Raw genomic sequence first — 23,869 nt, 5'->3', positions numbered from 1 at the left:
CCCCTCAGAATTTAATTGCATAATTGTGTTTGTACTCAACTATCAACTGATGTAGCTGAAAGCACCTCCTCAGCTCAGCAGAGCCAGAGGGACTTACAATCGTGACAATGCATGGTCAATGACAATGATGTTACATAATTATCTGACCCTGTCTTGATAGTAGACTAGGTGTAAATATGTTATTATATTGGACTACCAAAATAAGTACTGGGTTTCTGATCCTTGGTTTTTATCATTGCACCTTTCCAGTTGCAGAAGGTTGAACTTGTGTTCCCCAACAAGAGACCATCCCAGTGATGCCTGATGGATCACCGGGGGATCCTGAACTCCTCCAGCAATGCCGACATACCTGTGGAGGAATGGAGGTCATCCCTCCTGGAGAAGAAGATTGACCTCTACAACTTTGAGAGTGTTGCTGCAGAGGACTGCCCCTACATCCTCAGCAGCCCACGGTCGCTACGAGCCTGTGCCCGCATGAAAATTCAGGTACACCACAGTATGATACAGTAATAATAATAATAATAATGAAATTTTTATAGCGCATATGTTCCCTATGCGCTTTACAATCTCATCTCGAAACATATTATAATTAACAATTTACTTTCAATATACACTCACATGTACAAAGAAAAAAAAATTAATTCACAAATAGATAAGTCTTTAAAGAAGATTTGAATGAGACCAGTGAAGACGACTGACGGATATGTTGTGGTAGTGAGTTCACAATCTTGGGGCAGCAACTGAAAAAGACCTGTCACCATAAAACTTTGTATTAACTTTAGGAATGTGGAGAAGGGATTGATGTTACAGTGCAAAGGGAGGAGTGTATAAAATGCGATGAAATGTGTCATTGTGTTAATGTAGTGTTGACTTTGTTAAGCAATGTGGAATCCCAACTGTTTATAATTCCAGTGTAGACTTGGTGTCAAGAGAATGTGTAAAACCAAATGACTACAAAAATATTCTTGGATTATTATATGTGTTATATGTTGTGGAGGAAGATATGATAGAAATGTCATAGATATCAACATAATTGTTTGTTTGTTTGTTTCTTTTTGAGGGGGGGGGGCACATGTCTAATAGGTCATAGATGGAAGACCACTTCAAATGACTAGGTACCTGTGAAAAGCTACACAGGCATGCTGAAGGATAAATTCACAAAGGATTTTACAGGGATCAAAGGATGAAAGATTTAAAAGACGGGTCTGTGGAACTGGGGAATGGGCTGCAGCAACCTCCACTTTTCTTCTTTCAAAAAATTTGAAAATAAAAACAGAAACGAGAAAAATCACAAGAAAGTGAATCCTACATCATGGTTATCCTTGTATGCATAAATTTGCTCAGTATGTTGCGTGATTTTTGCGCTGCATTGAATCTTGATCTGCAGAATGTATATTAATGTATTCATATGCAAAGTGAAGAATATTGACTGCTCTGTCCTCAGCCCATTGAGCTCTTGAGTAAGCCGGAATCTGACTTCGAGGAGGAGCTCCTAGCAGCGGGTCATCAGCCGGGTGAAACTTCCAGGAAGCTGTATGATGCCCATGAAAGACAGAGACTGAGTAAGTCAGCATGTTGCAGCATTCACATACTTATTCTGTCATGATAGATGATAGTACCTCACTCTCTGATAAAGCATGATAGGTGGTCTTTAGTGGAATAAAGCTTGAAGGTACTGTTTACCATTGGGAGCAATGATTTTTAAAAATGTTCGAATTATCACATTTCATGCATATGTGTAGGTCAGTTGTATCACAAAACATCCTACCATATAAACATTTTGCAATAAAGCCTGAAATATAAAGGAGATATCACTATTTTCTCAATAAGCCGTAACTGTAGACAATTTTAATAGTCTGGAAACACTTCCGTTATAACTCTTGTTCACATTTTGTATATTTAACAGTACTTAACATTGATTAAATGTATACTGATTAACTTGTTTACACTGGTTATTTCTACCCCTAACTCTCATTTTAGAACTACTTTGAATCATTAAAGCTGGGTTTTTGTTTCATCTGCAAATGGTAAACAATGCCTTTTTAAAAGTAGCCTGAAAGGGAGAATAACCCAGCAATAATGTCAAATCATCAGTGGGAGACTAAATCTTGAATGTACAGTTTTGCAAGAAGACTGTCAGCAATTTAGAAAATGGAATGAAATATTCAGACCAGGAAGAAAGCTAAACAATGAAAAAAAAATATTTGTGGTCACCAGAAAGGGAGAGTTTTTGTGTGTCAAATTTGATTTTTTTTTTTTTTTTTTTGGTGCAACCAGATTTGGAAAAATTAGTGGACAAAGAAGATGTGGCACAGGCAGTAGGACTGTGTTAACATTTCTTGTATCATACTAGACTTTCATCATGTTCTATAAGCTGTTGACCTTGTCAACTGAAATTGAACCATTTCTTATGAGTATCTGGTATGTAAATTGTAATCTTGAGCAGTCAAAAAGTCTGCCTGAAAGATGATCTTTAAGCAGAAATTCACAAAATAATACCCCTTTGATACTGCGCTCAACTTTAGCACCCTTCTGAAGCGAGATAACTTTAGCTTGGGCTCAATTTTTTTCATACTGCAATTTGCAACCACGCAAGTTACGTGTGAGACCAAAGTATTTGTCATAGTAACCTATCGCCCCCCCCCCCCCAGCCTGCTGTGCTTCCCACAAATTCAGTGGCAGTATGCATGCTTACTTAAGAGTACAAATTCAGAACAATCCGTTGTTATGCATTACGCACAAAATTCAAACAGTCATCAGTGTATAATGTACAATGTATGTACCTTTGCCACTTATTACTTCCCACAGGTTAGTCATGTCATTTGCCATGTTCAAGAGTTCAAGAGTCTTACCCAGTTGTGAACTGTGTGCAGCATAGAATACTACACTGTACACATGTAGTTTACATACCCTATATAGTGCATGCGATGATTAGTACACAGCGAATTGGTGGCAACAGTACAGCAGTAGTACTTATGTGTTGGTAACCCAGAAGAGCTGTACATGCTTTCTGGTTTATGGGTCAATGAATTGAGTACCTTTTATAGTGATCTTAGCTCGGGACTGAAGCGTACCTCAAGTACCTCCCGAGAGCGGACTAACTTAACCCTACAAAGACTGAGCTATTTTGGTAGCTGGAAAGACTGGGGGGGCCCCTAAATGGCCCCTCTCCTTGAGATCTCGGCCGTGGATTGCGCGATCACCGCGAAAATGTGCACAATGGTAGTGTGCGATGTAATCTACAAGATCACATAATTAGATTTTTCAAAATAGTCTCCTTTTATTTTATATCAATTGATTATGCTAATTTATGCAAAAATCAGATTTTTTGCTATAAATCAGTAAATAAAGTTCCAAAAGTGCAAATTTTTGGTCCAAATACTCTTTGTGGCATTCTTAGCAAATGTACTTGAAAAAAAATTCGGTATCAAAATTAATTTCTTATATATTTTATTGTTTTATGAATTTCTTATGTATTTCCTTGTTTTTTGACCTTTTGTTTTTGTCTTTTTTTTTCAGCAAAATTGTATGTCAGACGTTTTTGAAGAACAATACTGCTAAAACAAATTGATTTCAGCCATAGAGAGTAAAAATAAGCACATTTATATGAACCATGTGAAAAATATCAATTTGCATTCACTTTGTACACAAAATCACATTTTGGAGCCATTTTCAGTCCGATGTGCACATACAAAACGTTACATAACATCAGAACCATACCCCCGGGCGTCACAAATTTGGTGTCAAAATGTGCGGGAAACTCAAAACAAAAAAGTCATAGAGCGTCGCGGTGAAAGCAATGCGCGTTGCCGAGTAATCGCACAAAATGTCGAGGGGGGCCTTTTAGGCCCCGCGCCCCACCTCCCCCAGTCTTTTTAGGGTTGAGCTTGGGCTAGGTATTTTCGACCTTTCATACTGGGGGTTAGCTTGCTTCAGGTCTGAACCTGAAATGAGCTAACACCCAGTATAAAAGGGGTATTAGTTGAAATTCATTCCATAGATTATAAAGCAAATTTTGACACTTCAGTTGCGCATGGCATATTACGTACATCAAGAGACAGCCAATGATGAACTTGTGCTGACACATGCATTTTAATCATATGCCTTGTTTTAGATCATGTACTAGATTCAAAAGATGGATTTGATCAAAACCACCCTTGTGTCATTGAAGTTCGAGTTATGCTAGATGTGTATGGCTACTATAAGTCTTTTGTTTTTGTTTTTGTCCAGGGAAACTGTACATGTGTCGCCGTGCCAGGGAGGAGATTATTCAGGAGGATGGTGGTGATGAGAAGATTGAGGTCATTGACCCAACCAAGCTGCTATTCCAGGGATGGAACAAACCGCCAGAGCGAAACTCAGGGCGCAATGTCAAAGGTAGATTTTGCAGTACCTGGTATGTTTGTTGCAGGGGGCTTGAATTCTTTCTTCATGGCTGTTACAATATCAGTTTAAGATTGGATTCTTTGTGTGTGTGTGTGTGTGTGTGTGTGTGTGTGTGTGTGTGTGTGTGTGTGTGTGTGTGTGTGTGTGTGTGTGAGTAAACATAGTGTGCTTCAATAGCCTCATAACCTGTTGAGGATGGGCTGATTTTGCTACAACACGCATTTCCCATAGACACTTGCCCGAGTATACTCGGGACTAGTCCTCAATGGGTTAAACTCCAAAGCCCTCTCTCTATATACGAAGGAAAGGTCCCAGAATTGAAGCTATCTCTTACATATTTCAGATGGTTGGGACATGCAGTTTTGATGGGTTCTGCATCATTTCAGAGCTGAGGCTTTCTTTTTTCAGTAGATGACAGGTTCAAATCCCATGGTTCCTTTTTTCCGACATGTTTGTTAAATTATGGATCAGCAGTTGTGATCCTACAAATTTCATTTGTAGAGGAAGACAAACTGAAGAAAATTGACATCTCAACCTTCACCCCTCTGATTGATATTCCCTTTCTTTTCTAAGACTTTCAAAATTTGACCTGAGCTGCAGAATTTTGTCTGGCAACTTTTTGTTCATCTTGATACAATGAAAGCGAACAGATTCAAAGGCACCATTTCATTCACAACTTTTATTTTTCTTTGTCAGTTGTGGCCAGTGTAAGAGTGGCTTATTGTATTAGCTGATAAACTGATAAGTATGTTGAAGATGATTCTTCCTTTTACCGGGTACTCAGGATTGCCATTATTATAATGCAAACCTATATGCATACATGTTCATTTGAACTTTGCAATGTTTAGATGCCAGCAAAGTCATCATACCCAAATCTGGCCAGGCTAATTCCAACCGACGACCTGGGGCAAGTCCTCGGCCATCGCCACAGTCATCGGCTGGCAGGGTGTCGACTCCCTCCAAGACGTCGACCACCTCATCGTCCTCGAGGACGTCCACCACGAGGACGACCTCATCGTCGGGGAGCAGGAACCTCAACGGGCTCCCTCCGCGGTTAGTGAAGCGATCAGCCTCCATGCCACCGACGTCGAGAGTGCGCCCTCAGTCGGCCTCGGCCTCCGGTAACTCAAGCTTCCGCAGCTCCTGCCGCACGCCGCTGAGCCAGAGGGGCAGCGAGCGACCGTCTCGTTCATCCTCAAGGCCCAGACCGTACAGTGCATCCACTCTTCCAGAAAGGGTGAGAATACAGCAATGCATAAATATGCCTCACTGAAGGTTTATTGATCAAAGATCAACTAATCACTGTTTTTTTTTAAGTTTGTTGATCACCAATGAACTCATTAATGACTTTGTTTATAGAAAAATCAAATGGATGTGTTTGCCATTTTCTTCTTTGTTGACATGTTTGAACATGTATGTATGCATGTATATATCTGTCTTCTCATTTTTGAAGCGCCATGAGCACTGAAAGGTGGACCTGTGCGCTATACAAGTAGCCACAGTCTGTTATTATTAAAAGTTAAAAAGATGAACATACCAGAGACTGCAGCGATCATACTTATGTAAAACTCTGTTTTAACCCATTGCCCTCTAGAATCAGGTTGGCACTTTGTATAGGCTATGGTGATTTCAGAACCAGAACCTTGTAGGCATTAGGTTACCAGACATAGCAGTAATAACACAAATATTAGGCCTTGGTTTTAATAGATTTTTAAAATCAATACCAATAGTTTGGATGTTGTTTGTTTTTCACATAATATATGTGACCCTGCACCACAAAACACACAAAAGTCGCCAGACATGGATTTTTAGTGAAGGGCAGATTCTGAAAGAGCAGACTCTAAGCTTTACAGTGATGTATAGTTCAATTGAAATGGACTCTCCTAACCTATCTAAATATTGGAAAGAAAGAGCACACTCTGGAAAAGTGTGGACCGAGAAAAGAGGCTCTGAAGTACAGGGTCTATCTGTCTATTCAAGCGCTTAATCTTTACCAAACCGTGCTAACTGTGCGATGAATGGGACAAAAAACAGAGCACAAACCACTGGAGCAACAACAATGAAGGGATTATCAGATTAAGTTGAAATTAAGCATGCTCTATCAACACATTCTGTACATGATTACTGCCAACTTTCAAAGCAGTAGCATTATCCCTTCAAAAGTTATCAGACTTGAAAGTGAAGAGTGTGCAAAGGATTATAAAGAAATGAAAAGGGGCCTCTAAAACATACCTGATCTTGATGTCACTACTTTACAAACAAAAAAAGGGTTGTAGAAAAACTGCTGAAAATGCACTTTCCCAATCATTTTATGATCCCAAACATAAAAATGATGTAGAAGAAGGATAACTGTTTCAGATAATATGAAAAACTTAATATTGACTTGGTTGACCCATTTCACCTTTTTTGAGTCCTCACTTAAAATCAAGGGGTGCGACTTTTTGTTCGTTTTGTGGTGCACGGATGTTTTCCTGCTATGTTTGGTACTTAAAGTGCTGATGCACAAAATCATCATTTCACTAGTCAGTCACTGGAGTCAAACCCACATTTAGGGAGCACTCTCTCCACCCCCTTGGGGTGATTCCACCCTCCCTAGGTCTCTTTCATGACCACATACCCATGTAATACTAGGTACAGTAGGTGTACTCCTTTCGACAACCTGAAAGTACATGTTTTTGTGTCGAAACAATCTAGCAAACAGTGCGAACATTTCTGAACTATTCCAATGGGTTGCTCAATTGTCTTGGCAGTCTTTGGAAACTGCTAGGACCTGTAGCAAGGAAAGAATGTAGGGCTGTGCTGATATTGCACATGAAGGATAAATACTGCTTCTCACAGCATGCTGAGTGAAACCAGGAATGTATGTTGGTCACATGTTTACCTATCAGTTTTGTTAGACAGTCATGCATAAAGTTTCTGAATCATAACTAGCCTTGGCCAGTTGTCTCGGCAAATATTATGCACTTACAATCGGATCACACACCAGTGAATCGGAGACGCTGTGATCATATAATACTGAGACTCACAATAGAGAGGCTTGCCATGAGAGAGAGAGAGAGGAAGTAAGGGCGCTCAAGCATGGTGGGATTGTGCATGTATTCAGGTGTACTCTGAGGTTGAATGTACATTTGTAAGGCGAACAAATGTATGATGAATAGTGGAGGCCATGGTATTGTCAAAACTTTTGGACACATGGTATGCATTGCCCCTAGAAATAGAAGGGGTAGACGATATCTATGTGTGTCACAACAGGAGCCCTATCTCAATTTTTTTTTTTTACATTTCTATTTGCTTGTCTGTTTTTGTTTGTTTAAGGCGACATAAGGCTGCATTCACCATTATCCTGCATGAAAAAGGAACCCAATAGTACAAAAGATATCATTCTGTATCTCAGTGCTGGAAATGGAAGAAATCATCACCAGTTATGTAGAAACAGGCAGTTACCACCTTGAGACCACTTCCACTAGAAGGAAATGGCAATGGTTGAACAGAAACAGATCTGTTGATAGGGTTATCAGTAGAAATGTGTATTAACAGTTCTAGCAATTCCTCTCTGTAGTAAAATACACAATTTTCCCCACACAGGAAAAAGTGTAAAGACAGATTGCATTTGCCAAATCTGGCTCACTAGGTCCCACTCAAGTTTCACATAGAAGGTCTATGGCGATTCACTGCTTTGCTAGACATGCGTGCATAAAGCACTAAATTTTGTAGCTCGTGTATGAGTGAGCTATAATCTTCTGGGATTGCAGATTAGCAGTTTTTCCCTCAACAGACCCATTCACAGGATTTAAGAACATAATAGCTGACTACATACGCTGTCTTTCATAGTTTTACACTTTCTATATTATCAACCTGGACTTTCTCAATCCATTCTGAATTTGTCAGGCTATCAACTTCTGGAATATAGGTAAACATGCACATACTGGCATGCCGTCCATAGCACACATGCAGTTATGATGATAGAGACATGTGCACAGATTTTCTAGGAAATTTGGTCATATTTCAAAAGGTTATACAACATATCTTGAAAATATTGGATGCTTGAATTACAGTTCTTGATAAACAACATGGTAAGATCAGTGTATAGTTTATGCCATCCATTAATTTACCAAAAGAGTGTACAGCCACTGTCTTCATGATGTTGTGTAGGATTGTTTGGAGAGGGGAGAGGAGGAGGGGGAGGGGGAGGGGGAGGGGGGTCAAAGTCAATACTGTAGTCACTAGTATCGTTTCATTCACTTGATCCACATGTGTGTTTTGGTTTGTTTCTAATTTTGATTTCTGTTTTCTATACTTATTTGCAACCCGTAAGGATCAGAAAATTTTGGACTGCATGATGTTCAAGCGGGAGCAGGAGAAGGAAGACTTGAAGACCCAGCAGATGGCGAGACGGATCTGGGATGAGGAGAGACAGAACGAAGAAAGGGTGAAGCTGGAGAATGAGCTCCAGAGGAGGAAGCGAGTGGTGGAACGGGATCGGGAAAGGGAACGAAAGAGGGTAAGAGTTCTATCAGAAAAGCAGTAAAATGAGAGATAGTAACCACGTTACTTTGCATTAAAAGATGTTTGAATGGATAAGCGTTTTGCAGCCCAGACAATGTTAAAGACACTCTGACCTTGATTTGTCTCTAGCACTGTCTTCTTCTTTTGTATGTGTAATTATGGAAAATTAAATCACAACATGCATGGAACTACTTTGATTTTTATTTATGATGCCATAATTTTTGATAGTGTAATGATTTCATAGGATAATTTGAGTTGTCCGTAATCAATTGAATTGAGGAATACAACAACCAACAAGCCTGTGAGTGAACAAATTGATGAATAAATCATGACACAAGTCAAACAATACACAAATTAGAAGTTTTCACATTCAAAGCAAATGAGTTGAACCTTTTGCGCTGTAAATGATGTAGACAGTGATAAGATGAAGGCAGGCATATTGCCATGTCCATATGCATCATTTGAGATGAATTTATAGTGTGATTGTCATGTGAATACTGTGTAACACAAGTTTACATCTAAGGAATCTTTTTCATTGAGATTAAGTTTCCCTGTCAAAAAGCAAAGCTGAAATGTGTCAGTGCCCATAAGTGCATGTAATAACAACATCTAGTGTTTTTATTTGTTTCAATGACATTGGGTCTTTTGCTCATGTTCATAGTCCTCATTTAGCAAATGCATGACGGGTGTGTTTCACATATAATTATTTACACCTATTCTCATCTGTTTTACTTTTGTTCGTTTCCTCTTCAATGCTGACAGCAAGGAAATACAGGACCACTCTGTATGAAAAATTAAGACCTGCACAGTTGCCATGTCTGTGTTATACCTCTTCATGCCCCCCATTTACAGATACAGCTCCATCACGTGGTACCAAATATCAACTCATTTACATTTGTCATTTCTATGTTTTGTCACATTCCTGCAAACCTTTTCCAAATATTGTAAACGTGGATATTTTCGCACAAATAATTTCTGCCCTCAGCCAGGTAAGATGGGTTTCGCTTGTTTTTAATTCCACGGAATCAAGACATCAACTACTGGAACATAGTATGACAAGCAAAAATATTCTTGTGCTTTCATTTTTTGTGCTAGTATCTGGTTGCGTGAATTGTGCGCAAATTTCAACATTGCGAAAATTTCAACTTTTGTAGAATGTTTGCCTCTCGATATGGAAAGTGAAGGTGTTGGGATTTGTTGTGTCCTTGTTTCATCTCGTCGATGTTTCATCATCTTGTTGCATCTCCTTTTATATGTAGGAGCAGATGCAGAAGCAGCGGGAGAAAGAGGAGCTGGAGAAGTTGAAGGAGGTGGAGCTAGCCATCAAGCACAAGGACAAGAAGCACCAACTCCTGTCCTCTCAGATGGACCTCCTCAAGGTAGAGTTGTCCTCCTCTCCGGTCTCTTTTGTTCGAAAAGTAAGACCACCTTAGATTTAGCTCATGAGGCAGAGGAGAATATTTTGCGATTGATGGCAAGTCAGGAAATCGGGACATACCCAGGCCATCGATCCATTGGAATCATCATGGCCGGTGCCACATTTTGAAAAGTGGGGTGGGGGGCACTACAGTGCACTCTCGTTATAGCGAACACGGTTTTAACGAAATTCCGGTTATAACGAAGTAAAAATTTGGGCTGCAATGTCATCCACTCTATGTATTTCTATTAATTGTTCAGTTATAACGAAATTCCGATATAACGAAAGAAAACTGCCGGTCCCAAGGACTTCGATATAATGGGAGTCCACTGTATACATTTTCTGGTACCACTTTAGGTTTTCATCAGCTGACAAGCAAAAAAAAAAGAAAAGAAAAAAGGCCTTCATCCGCAACTTCTGCTGCCACTTCCGACCGAGTTTCATCAGCCAACAAGCCCCCCCCCCCCCCCAAAAAAAAAAAGGCCGTCAGCGCAACTTTCTGATTCCAAAAGCTTTACCACATTCTATGTTTTTATTTTTCTGGTGGCACTTCCGGGGTGAAAAAAGAGGGGGGGGGGGGGCAAATGCTACACCCTGTATATTCCTATATTGTGAAAAGAAGTGGGGGGGGGGGGGGGGAGGCCTGGGGGGCATTTCATAAAGCGTTTTGGTGGGATATTTTTCTGACAAACTGTTACAAGCTACTGAAATTGTTGCATCTGATTGGCTGAGAGTAAATTTGTCGGACAACTTTGTCAGACAAAATGCTTCATGAAATGTCCCTCTGAGCTGTGATCCACAGGAGCCGTAACCTCCTGTTATATCATCATCCCCAACCGATGAAAGTTTTCTGTATCAAAATTGTCTTTTGCCGTGGTGTTAGCAATATTTTCTTCAGTGGTGGCAATGATAATATTCTCAATGTACATTGTTTCATTTCTGTCCCAGATTCAGCAGATTGAAGCCAGGCAGCAGGTTGAGAAGACCAAGAAAGCAAAACAGGTGACAACTAAACCCAGTTAGTTTGATTGAAAGTTTAATGGCTGAAAACTGCTGTATTCATATGTGCATGTCACTTTGTTTGTGGGAAAAAAAGAAACAATGAAATTACACCTTCACGTCCAACTTGCATTTTGTTGTCATTCGCGGTGTCGTATGTAGGAAATTCACATTTAACTTTAATAAACTCTAGGGGAGCAAGTGTATAAGATTGCTGAAATCTTGAAATAGAACCTCCATTATCTTCTTTCGAAGATAATTGAGAAAGCTGCTTTGTCTCAAGTCTCAAACTACCTGGATACAAATGATCTCTATGTTGACAACCAGTCAGCTTACCGACGTTGGCATAGTACTGAGACCGCTCTCTTGAAGGTACAAGACGACATCCTCAGAGCACTGGACAACAAGCTTTTTACCTTCATTGTCTTCTTAGACCTGTCTGCCGCATTCGACTGTGTTGACCATGATATTCTGCTGGCTTGCTTAACAAGCCACTTGGGCATCTTTGGGAGTGTGAAATCTTGGTTCACCTCTTACCTCTCTGACCGCAGCTTCAGGTTGAAGGTTGCAAGTGAGCTTTCTGAACCAATGTCTCTCGCTTTCGGAGTTCCTCAAGGTTCCGTACTAGACCCGCAACTTTTCAGTCTATATACTCAACCCATGGCTGACATCATCAAACACCATGAGGGCATACAGTACCATAGCTATGCTGATGACGTGCAACTATACACCTCTGCAGACCCAAAGGACAGTGGGCAATCGAACTTGCTCTCACCACATTATCTGTGTGTCAAGGATCTACAGCTGTGGATGGAGGGTAATATGTTGAAACTGAACTGTAACAAAACTGAATTCCTTGCTGTCGCTATCCGCGGTTCCATCCATTGATATCTGGGGGGCATTTCATGAAGGAACTTGTCGGGTAAAATGTTCGACAAGTCAATTATATCCGACAAGTTCAGAGAAATCAGCCAATCAGACTAAAGAATTTATCAAAACTTGTCAGATATAATTGACTTGTCGGATATATCATCCAACAGGTTCCTTCATGAAACACCCCCCTGACGTCACCTTGACTGTTGGTAATGTCGTCATTCATCCATCAAGTTCAGTTAGAAGCCTGTGTGTCGAAATCAACTCCTCCTTGAAGTTGAATCACCACGTTTCGTTTTTAGGCAGTTCGCTTCATTTCCATCTCTCAAATATTGCACGTATCAGGCCCTTCCTTGATCAGAAAGCTTGTGAAACATGCTGTGAGAGCTCTCATTACCTCAAGAATAGACTACGCAAACTTCATGCTATCTGGCACTTCTTCATGTAATGTCCAGCGCCTTCAACATGCTCAAAACCGAGCTGCAAAGCTGGTTTTTCTGGCCAAGAAGCGTGACCATGCCTCTTCTTCAGCAATTACACTGGCTCCCTGTGTAAAAGCGAATCATCTACAAAATCTTGTCAATCACGTACAAATGTCTTCAGAATTGTGCCCCACTTTACCTCCTGAAACTAATCTCACGTCACCAATCTGAAAGACGAGGAATGCAATCAGGCCAAGACCCAACCCAGCTATCTGTCCCTAGGACTCTCACTCAGACAGGAGACAGATCCTTCTCAGCAGCTGCCCCACGCCTGTGGAATCAGTTCCCTCAAAGTATCAGGGAATCACCATCTCACGTCAGTGTTCCAGAAATCGTTGAAGACTTTCCTTTTCCATAACTGATTGACTAATCATGTACATTTTGGGTGTTTTTTTCTTTGTCTGTCGTAATTTTTTCTCCTATCTCCCAAGTGTAAGGTGGATATTATATTTTTTTGAAGCGCTGTGATACATGTTCACTCATTGTAAGAGCACTATATAAGTACCCATATTGTATTGTATTGTATTGATGTGAGGAACAATCCATTATAATTGATATTCTTATTATTTTTTGTTTGCTTGTGTTTCCTTGATAAGAGATATCAGCTCACTTGTTCAAGCATGAAGATTTTATTGTATCCCCCGAACAGAGTTCGGAGGATACTATGGATTTGGCCTCGTCGCGCCGCGTCCACGTCCGCCGCCGCCGCCGCAGAGATTTCCTTGTGAGCGCTCTACCAGCTGTGTGTCTTTTCCGATCATCTTCAAATTTGGCATGAAGGTGTATTATGGTTAGACGAAGAAGCCTATTGTTTTTGGTGATGGCGCCCTCGCTTGTTCCGTCTGTATACATGAAGAGGTAAATCCAATAGGTCTGTTTGTGAACGCTCTACTGGCTGCAGTTCTTCTTCGATCATCTTCAAACTTGGAATGAAGGTGTATTATGGTTAGACGAAGACGCCTATTGTTTTTGGTGATGGCGCCCTCGCTTGTTCCGTCTTTATACATGAAAAGGTAAATCCAATAGGGTCTGCTTGTGAGCGCTCTACTGGCTGCAGTTCTTCTTCGATCACCTTCAAACTTGGCATGAAGGTGTATTATGGTTAGACGAAGACGCCTATTGTTTTTGGTGATGGCGCCCTCGCTTGTTCCGTCTTTATACATGAAAAGGTAAATCCAATAGGGTCTGCTTGTCAGCGCTCTACTGGCTGCAGTTCTTCTTCGATCATTCCTTCGATCATTTTCAAACTTGGCATAAAGGTGTATTATGGTTAGGCAAAGACACCTATTGTTTTTGGTGATGGCGCCCTCGCTTCTTCCATCTTTACACATGAAAAGGTAAATCCAATGGGGTCAGCTTGTGAGTGCTCTACTGGCTGCAGTTCTTCTTCGATCATCTTCAAACTTGGCATGAAGGTGTATTATGATAAGATAAAGATGCCTATGGTTTTTGGTGATGGCGCCCTCGCTTGTTACATTTTTATACATGAAAAGGTATATCCAATAGGGTCTGCTTGTGAGCGCTCTACTGGCTGCAGTTCTTCGATCATTTTTTCGATCATTTTCAAACTTGGCATGAAGGTGTATTATGGTAAGACGAAGAGGTCTATTGTTTGTGGTGATGGCGCCCTCGCTTGTTCCGCTTTATAGATGAAAAGGTAAATCCAATAGGGTCTGCTTGTGAGCGCTCTACTGGCTGCAGTTCTTCGATCATTTTCAAATTTGGCATGAAGGTGTATTATAGTAAGATGAAGAGGCCTATTGTTTTTGGTGATGGCGCCCTCGCTTGTTCCGTCTTTATACATGAAAAGGTAAAATCAATAGGGTCTGCTTGTGAGCGCTCTACTGGCTGCAGTTCTTCGATGATCTTCAAGCTTGGCATGAAGGTGTATTACGATAAGACGAAGAGGCCTATTTTTGGTGATGGCGCCCTCGCTTGTTCTGTGTCTATACATGAAAAGGTAAATTCAATAGGGTCTGCTTGTGAGCGCTCTACTGGCTGCAGTTCTTCAATCTTCAAATTTGGCATGAAGGTGTATTATGATAAGACAAAGATGCCTATGGTTTTTGGTGATGGCGCCCTCACTTGTTCCGTCTTTATACATGAAAGGTAAATCCAGTAGGGTCTGCTTCTTGATGCTGTGGGTTCGGGGGATACATGTGCTCGGCTGCGCGACCCGCCGAGCACGAAATTTCTAGTTTTCAGATAATTGCTATTTTAAGCGGACTGGTACTATTCGATTACAGCAATGTCTTCATCCAAATAGTAGGAACAAGGATTTGGGGTTTTTATGCCTCCGCCAACGAAGTGGCCGGAAGCATTATGTTTTCGGGTCGTCTGTCCGTCCATACGTACGTCCGTCCCGTTTTGTTTTTGTCGATATCTCAAGAACTGTGTGGTGGTTTTACATCAAACTTGGTATGAGGGTATATCCTGGTTGGATGATACTTTGTTTGGATTTTAGGGTCACGGGGTCAAAGGTCAAAGGTCACAGGTTATTTTGTGGAAAAAAAAGGTTGAAAATTCATGTTTTTCTCCATATCTCGCAAATGGTTCAAGGTATCTTCATGGAACTTAGTATATATGCTTGTTCCAATGGGCAGTGATTATCTAGGGAAGTTGGGGGTCATGGTTCAAAGGTCAGGGGTCAAAGGTCAAGGTCAACTCCTCAAAATATCACTACTCTCCTTATATTTATGCAATGCCTGAAGGTTTTTTTTTTTTAACTTGATGTATACATGTATTACCCGATATATATTCTGTGGGAAGTTTCTTGCCTAAAGGTCAAAGGTCAAACGTCAAGTGAAAGTGCTAAATTGCACTTCTTCCTCCATATCTCAAAAGTAACTCAAGGTATTATCATGAAACTTGCATATTTATGCATGTTCTACCTAACAGTGATTCTATTGGAACTATGAGGTCAAAGGTCAAAGGCCAGGTTTAGATAATACTATTTTACCATTTGTTACTGAAATTATACTTTTTCTCAATACCTTGAAAATTACTCAATGCATAAACTTACAAAAGGGTCAAAAGTCAAGTAGAAATCATCAGTTCCCCCAAATACCTGCACTCTGACATTTTAATCATTCATCCAATTGAACCTGTCATTTTAATATTTTGCCAATTGTGTGAAACTGTCATCACACATTGTCAAGACATTGTACTATAGACCTATTAGGAGAACCATGCATTATGGCGGAGGCATACACCAGTCGCCGTAGCGACATTTCTAGTTTTTATGTGTGCAGTGCCTCCAAAGGTATGAATTCACTGATTGGTTAGACTTGCAGTACATGTCTACAAAAGTATCAGAGTTATTTTGTCGGTGTGTATCATGTGTTTCACACAGGAGATACTGTTTAAGGAGAAGCAGAACAAAGATGAGGAATACAGAAGAACAGTGGAGAAACATATCACCTTGTCGCTGGATCTGGCAGAATCTAAGAGGGAAAAGAAACAACACGAAGAAGTGAAAGTAAGTTCTTAGTTTTTGTGTGTGTGAGATAGAGTGAGAGAAGAAAAATTACTATTCCATCAAATACCATCACACAAGAGCCATGATATACAGTTGAACCTCTCTTATCCGGCCTCCCTTTATCCGGATCTCTCTATTATACGGACGCAATCTCGCCGTGATTCTTTTTTTTTTTCAATAATTACGGGAGGAAAGGGGGATTCCCAATTCCTTGAGAACTCCTACACAAACACGCATGAATTACATATTACACTATTGTACTTCCAACATGATTAACATACATTACATCAAATTTCCTTCCGAGTTCTTGCAAACACGAACCTCTATTTTGGGGTCTGTTTATACTGAGTGTAACAATGAAAAGGTTGCAGTATACACATTACTACATGTGGTACTACAATGGGCTACATCAGTACATGTGTATGTATATGTACATGTATAAAGCATTGAGTCTCCCGTATCCGGCCAAATCCCTTATCCGGATGAGCCCTGGTCCCGACTTGTCCGGATACGAGAGGTTCAACTGTATATGTGAAGAACAGTGGTAAGTTTGAAATCAAGGGTTATTCATTTGTAGATGATGAAATATATTTCCCCAAACAGTACGTGTCAGTGGAAAGTAGGGGTACACCTCTCAACGAGTTTGGTAATGGTGTCATAATCCTTATCTGTGGCAAGATCGCTTGTAATTGATCACTGGGATATTTCATTGTTCTTTCGGTGTTTAGTGCTAGATTTCTTTCCATGCATTGTGCATAAGATGGAGTGATACATTAACCTTCATATTTAGTCATGTCACAAGAATCAGAATTGGTATGTATTTATGAGACAATAAAGTTGGCTGTTATGTATGAGCATTACTATTGACATGATAAAGCCACCATCTCAAGCTGTCCAGTAAATAGGTTATGCTCTCAAACACAGCATTTCTACTCTGGGCATACATTGTAATATCGTATGAAATTACAGTGTTAAGTGTTAAGTTCAGTTGTGAGCAAACATACTACTGTATATATGTTATATATTTAGCAAGTCTAAATTTTCGTGAATCGGGACTTCCCGGCAATATCGCAAGTGGTTAAATTCGAGATCACGTCATTTTAGTACTGAATGGAGAAATGTATGCGTGCACGTCAAATTCATATCAGGATCCGAGTCAATATTTTCATGTGTCTTTAAATTCGCGAATAGCACCTAACTTGCGAAATTCGCGAAAATAAAAATGTAACAAAATATTCCGCATATAAAGTACTCTTCTTCATCTGTTTACTAACCAACCGAAAACTCATCAATATTCTTTCTTTCAGGAGCTGCAGAAACGAAACAAAGAGTTGATGAAGCAACATGAAGCCAGGAAGAAGGTCATCGACAAGAAGACTGAGTGAGTTCACTTTTGGTTGCTATCTGAGTGTTTGGTTTGTTTGGTCATCTTTGCAGCATTATCCAAGGAAGATTACAACATCATTTGTGCTCCAATTTAAAGTAATATTATTGAAAATTAGTGCAATTGAAGAAGTTCCCTGCAAGATTGAGAGAGGGATTGTCTTGTCTCTGGAAATGACTGCAAAACATGCCATACACATCATCACCCCAGAAATGTGAGATTTAACCCGTTGAAGACGAGTCCGAATTATACTCAGGCAAGTGTCTATGGGAAGAGTATGTTGTAGCAAAATCAGCCCGTCCTCAATTGGTTAAGCTGCCAATACCAAACCAAGCATCATCTCTATATGTTTTTTTATAGCTTTCATAATGTGTGTAATACATGATGATAATAGACTGTCACTTGCTAATATTGTCTTATGATATGACCACAGATAACAAAAATTCAAGACAAATTCATCTGCCGGCATTTCATTGTTTGTTGTGTTTGTGTATCGTGTTTAATGACCATGGAAGATGCCTACCTAATCAAATCAAGGCACAAGGAACGAGTGTAGCTCCTCCGTGGAGGTGGTGACTGTGTATTATCATCTGTTATCTTTCAGAGAAGAAAACGAGTACCTGCGGAGCTGTCTGGATGTTAAAGACAGCAAGCACAAAGACCTTATCAGCAAGCAACATCTTCAGCGACAGACAGAGCTCAGGAACAGCAAGTAAGTCCTGTTTGTAATTATGTATTCAACTTTTTTTTCTTGCCTGTGGTATCTGAGGGATGTTTGAGGCACCCTTTTTAATATTGTATGTCAGGAATTACTGCAACTGAGGGTTGTGCTTTCTTTATGAGCACATCAGAGATCAAAAAATAAAAGAGAGGGAGAGAGAGATAGGACAACTGAGGAAATCAAAGTGAACACAGCCTTTTGCTTTGTTGATTTTTGTTTGTTTTAAGCTGAAGATCACAGATATATCATGAATTGGGGACACACACAGAAATATGGTGACTTTTTTTAAAGAGATCTAAAGTGAGGCCTGTGCAGTATATGCGACATGATATAGTGGGCATGTGAATGGACTGTCCAGCCAAAGCATCCTTTTTTGTAAATGCTTCAAATAATGGAGATTAAAATTTTATCTGATGCTCTCAGGAAAAAGTGTGATTAGGTAATCTACAACATATTCTAGAAGAATCTATGAAAGATCACATTTGTCATTAGTAAGAGAAAAAAGGCTAAATTCTGAAACTCCATTCTATACTCATTTACTTCGGAAATATCCACTGTAGCATCTTGAAACAGATGGGGAAATTTGCAACTGCTATTAACCTGTTGAGGATGAGTCCCGAGTATACTCGGGCAGGTGTCTATGGGAAATGCGTGTTGTAGCAAAATCAAACCGTCCTCAACGGGTTAAAAACCGGATGTGGACGAAGTAAGAAAACAGAAACTCTGCCTTCAATTTTTTTTAACCCTTTTCCAGAGGTATCCAAGCTGTCATTTTCAGCTCACCATGAAGAATTATCCCATTATATTCAAAATCACTGGCAAGTTTGATATGAAATGAATCTCTGCTTAGTTTTCCTCCCTTTTTTTTTTTCTTGTTGCAGAAATTGTAGCTCAAAATCACCAGCAGGTTTGATAAAAATTAGTTTGATCACAGAATCATTGAGATATCCAGTTCTTCTTGACATGACTATGGCTATAAAAAGATGGGAGGCAAGCTTTTCACATGGATCATTATACATGCCATTTTTCATCATTTTCTGTTGAAATAGAAATTGTGCAACTGTTTGTAATTGGAAGCTATAGTCCCTAAATGCAGTCAGAAAATTCATGTTTGTTGAAACCTGGCCCTTGCATCCACTTGTCACCTGATGGCGCCCTTCATCCCGTAACAGGCGGAAGCTGGAGAAGCAGCAGAAGAAGACGCACAAGGTGAAGGAGGAGATTGACACCAACATAGAGAAGTGGAAGGAGGACATCGTCAAACAGAGATCAGTGGTGAGTGACTGCATCATGCTTTTTCTGTTATTTCCCCGTCTCTGTGGAATATTCAGGTAACACTTCCTCTCCATATTCGTAATGCTGATAACGTTGATAAGTTCAAGTCATTGTTGAAAACTTATCCGTTTACTCAACTTTAATTATGTTGTTTTGCTGCTGCATGTTATATCATAATACGTATATTTGCATAATGCTGTATTTTATTTTAATGTCATACTTCTTTTCTTCTTTTTTTTCTTTTTTTTTTTCCCAGATCGATGCGCTTAGAAACATCAGTATTAAGCGCTATATAAATGTTATTTATTATCATTATCATTATCCAGCATACCAGCAGAGATCCCGACTCTCTGTGTCATGTTCTCTCATTCATTGGCATCTGAAGATGTTCAGTGATTCACTAGCTTTTGTGCAATATCTTCTTGTAGGTCCACCATGGAGATGTGGCATTGTGTCATGAATTTCTCCTTAAATCCTCATAATACTTGCTGGGTCTTCCATTTGTGTGGAAGAAAAATTGAGGTGAACATATGGTGTGTGCTTTAAATAGTTGGACCACGGCGTTGATATATCAATATAGTGGTTACCGGTACTTCATTTGTGATTTCAAGCTGGAATTAGCAACTAAGTTCTTCTTCTTAATGTTCTTTCACTGTTAATCTCCCATGAAGGCCAACTTTATTCTGATGCTGTGCCCATATTTTTCACAAGGTAGTATCTTTAGTGTTTGCACTATTCTCTCAAAAAGCCCTACCAATACCAGGTACCTATAATGTGCATGCATACACCTTGGTTATAAAGAGGGACAATAGGGGGTAAAACATATCTTGCCCCAGATTGTACACCCTGAATGTGTTTTGAACTGGGAATCTCCTCAAATCTCATTCATTACTCCACAGTGCTGTCACAATAAACTGCTCACTTCATTTTGACCGTGGTGACATTTCTTTTAGCAGAACTTCTGGAAAATAAAGTCTTAAGATTATTGTCTCTCTCTTTCATTTCAAGAAAGCCGTGCACTATTGATTTTTTTGGCTCTATTTAATGTACAACATGTTCATCTTATGACTGCAAACCATGCTTCCACAGATAGATTTAATGCTAGTCTATCAGCCAACTGTATTTCAGGAAATTGCATATTTATTTGGTTTTGATAATGAAATGTAGAGAATGCTTATGTCTTTTCTGCATTCCACATATCTCATATCATTAAAAAAAGCACTATGTTTCCATTTTTTCAAGGCAATTTAAGATGGTACAGAGCTGCTACAATGGTAAGCAAGTCTAGCTTTCAAGGTACAACACATTGAAATATCAGGGGCATTTCATCAAGCATTTTGTCAGCTATTTTTTTTTTCTGACAAACTGTTACAAGCTACTGAAATCCTTGCATTTGATTGATTGAGAGCAAATTTGTCTGAAGAAATATCAGATCAAACCCTTGATGAAATGCCCCCCCCCCCATTCGTCTAGTGGATGTGCATTTGTAATCATCCATAATTTTAAGTCTTGTCGTGTGTCGCTGATATTATCGTAGGTGCAAGATCAGGCAGTGATTAAGGCAGAAAAGGCTGTACAGGAGAAAGCACAGAAGGCTCAAGAGCAGCGGGTCATCAAAGAAAAAAGTCACAAGGAGCGTATTGCTAGGTATGTATCCCTCCTTGCAAATCATCCAGGCAGTTTGATTACAAACGCTGTCTAGATCATACCATGGCCTGTAAAGTCTGGAAGCAGCCAGTTCTAGATTGATGGCATGAGCAAACTTGCATGATAGCCACAATGACAAAATTTGTGATCTGTTATCGTGTAGCGCCTCTGCATGGTTTGAAATGAACACTTCGAAAATATTAGCCTTCTCGATAATGAAAATTTGGAGGATTTTCAGAATGACTATTGAGTATTCTTTTCTTCAAAATGAACATGGCATGAGCCGGATAATTTGTGGGATTTATAGTGACAAAATTGATGTGCTTTTATTGGAGAGACAGTGTGATTTACACTTTCAAGCTAAATATTACTGTGAACTTTACATTTACAACCACTCTGTGGGTCTGTCCCTGTGTAGGGTGATTGAAGATGCAGAGCAGCTTGCAAGGTACACGGAACAGAAGATCAAACACAAAGACCAGAAGATACAAGAAGTGGTGGCCAAGAAGCAGCAAGAGATTGACCGCTCGCGGGCCGTGGCCCAGAACTCAGCCAAACTGCGAGAACAATTACGCAATCAGTACTCAAGGTGAGTCCAATTTACCACCGACCTTTCTTCTATTAAGCTTTAAAACTGTGAAGAAATCGTCAGCTTAAAGCTTTGCAGTGTACCGTGTTTTATTACAAAGATACAAAAATAGTTCATCATGTGATTTTTGTCCAGTTCACACAGAGTGATAACAGCAAAAAGATAATAAGATAGAAATATCTTGCCTTCTTTAATTTGTCCTTGTAATTTTTCAAAAAAAGTTTGTCAACATACAGTGTAAACAAATACTTAATATTTTGACAGATGTTGATCTAAAAAACAAAACAAAAGCTAACGTGCAACATATATCTTACTTGGCCAGGCATGGAAAAATTACTCTCACAAATAAAGTTTCACTCTTAAACTGTTTATGTACGAGTAGTCCATGATAATCCCAGTAAATAAATGGTCTCTACGCTGTAGGTACTGATTCAGACAGTTTATCTGGTTGTCGCAGGACCTTTGATAGGATGGCGCAAAAGGCCGAGTTGGAGTCCAAGATTGGCACAGGTCCCAGTCTTGCCACCAAGAACTACTCCCACACCATCATATCATGAGTCCAAGCCCCAACCTCCTCACCCTGCCAACATTCCATCTCTCGGTCGCACTCGACTTGGTCCCTCCCATCAAGCACCTGAATCCTATGCATGCAGAGAAACTACAATGAAATGTGTGCTATGCACAGGGTGCGTTGTTGTTGTTGTTTTTTGTTTTTGCGTGTTTGCAGTACATTTGCTGCTTTAGTTGTAGTTTTACGACGGGGGCCTACTGGTGTTTCTCATGGAGATCAGGGTTAGCTTGTGGTAGCTAAAATTGTGTACAAATGTCTTGCCCAATGGTAGTCATGCCCTGAACTCAAGCCATTATGATTTGCTTGCCACAGTTAAGTATTTGTGACTTCAACAGCAGCTTGTTTGTATGGTGTAGTTATTTATGATATACCCCCCCAAAAGTGAAAACAAGACAAGATATGACCATTTCATGAAATGTTGCATGAGTCTGAGTGATCTATGTGAAAAATGGACATAATATATTTATTATATCAATACCAATATTCAGATTTTCAAAAGTTTTTTAATTGGATAGAAGTATATGTATTATATCAATGTAAGCAGTGTGTTCAGCTACAAGTGTTTCAGAGGCTATAGAAGAATGTACATGTATATGCATTTTCATTAGACAGTACTTTATTTGACAGCCATTTTAGCATGTGTGTGCTTACAGTAGTGTGATATTCTTGTTTTAACAATGCATAAGGGTGACAGTTACGTCTGTGGGGTAAGTAATATATAACTAACCCAAAAAACTGGTGTTTCACAAACACCTTGCCTTTTTCCCTTCAGAAGTCAAATGGAGAAACTTCACTGAAATTTGAATTCTGTAAAATATTTGCTCAAATACTAGTAGCATTTGAGCAGTGCAAACATCGATAAACACTGAAGTAAATGACTCTCTGAAGTTACTGTCAAAGTCCTTCTACCATAAGAATAAATTGAATACTTGAAAGTAAGAACAGCCCAAGTCCAAATTTTTGTTATTGTCTTCAGAGGACCCTTTGCAAAGTAATGCAAATGAACATAATCACTCAAATTACTGTTTTACATTTCAATTTGTGTACATAATATACACATAATTACAAATCAAGAATATTAGGATGCTATATATATATTTTCTTCTCCTTCTTTTTATTCTCTCTCATGAACCTGAGTCTTTGTTATAATCAGGTATTCAATTGTTAGTTTGACCATGTCCACTGCTTAACTTCTGAAGTGCCCTCTGTGCCAGAAAAGAGTAATGTCCCAAGTCAAGCTTGTTTTCAGTGCATATTTGTAGTGTCTGTGTGTGCAGTGACAGTATTAAACCAGAAAAGTGAAAGTAATCATTGTCCAGTGTTTTAGGGAAAGACTCAGTACTTCTTGAGGCACACATTCACACACAAAATTAAAATCTCTGTGTTTATATCTAGCTTGCAAGGCCTTCCTTTCACCACAAATATTTTATTATTACAAATATTACGGAAAGAGATCTGATGTGAATGGAGAACTATATATGTATTGTCTCCATGGATGGAGTTCGAAGTGAGCATAAAGTGGGTCTTGATAATACTTTACT

General features: G+C 39.6%; 1 protein-coding gene across 1 annotated transcript; it reads left to right on the top strand.

The window, feature by feature from the left end:
- The first annotated feature begins 303 nt into the window (after nt 1-303).
- LOC139727136 (uncharacterized) lies at nt 304-22,382 on the top strand. The gene is made up of 14 exons (XM_071638116.1): nt 304-486; nt 1,445-1,562; nt 4,231-4,380; nt 5,232-5,623; nt 8,702-8,887; nt 10,152-10,271; nt 11,258-11,311; nt 16,016-16,141; nt 17,449-17,522; nt 18,130-18,237; nt 19,419-19,521; nt 21,059-21,168; nt 21,587-21,757; nt 22,215-22,382. Exons 1-14 carry the CDS (start codon nt 304-306, stop codon nt 22,312-22,314), a joined length of 1,995 nt encoding a protein of 664 aa, XP_071494217.1. The 3' UTR covers nt 22,315-22,382.
- Nucleotides 22,383-23,869: the final 1,487 nt, after the last annotated feature.

This window comes from Diadema antillarum, unplaced genomic scaffold (genome assembly GCF_040938485.1).
Source record: "Diadema antillarum isolate AM-2024a unplaced genomic scaffold, OU_Dant_1.0 seq00000119_RagTag, whole genome shotgun sequence".
NCBI classification, from domain to species: Eukaryota; Metazoa; Echinodermata; class Echinoidea; order Diadematoida; family Diadematidae; genus Diadema; species Diadema antillarum.
Note: the sequence above shows the minus strand (reverse complement) of the source record. Positions and strands in the feature narration are given on the sequence as shown.

What these genes read in the sequence shown, in the direction of transcription:
- LOC139727136 (XM_071638116.1), top strand. Translation starts at nt 304, where the DNA reads ATGGATCACCGGGGGATCCTGAACTCCTCCAGCAATGCCGACATACCT. An exon ending in CTCAGATGGACCTCCTCAAG is followed by an intron (nt 10,272 to 11,257) that starts GTAGAGTTGTCC and finishes TTTCTGTCCCAG; the next exon opens with ATTCAGCAGATTGAAGCCAG. An exon ending in AGACCAAGAAAGCAAAACAG is followed by an intron (nt 11,312 to 16,015) that starts GTGACAACTAAA and finishes TGTTTCACACAG; the next exon opens with GAGATACTGTTTAAGGAGAA.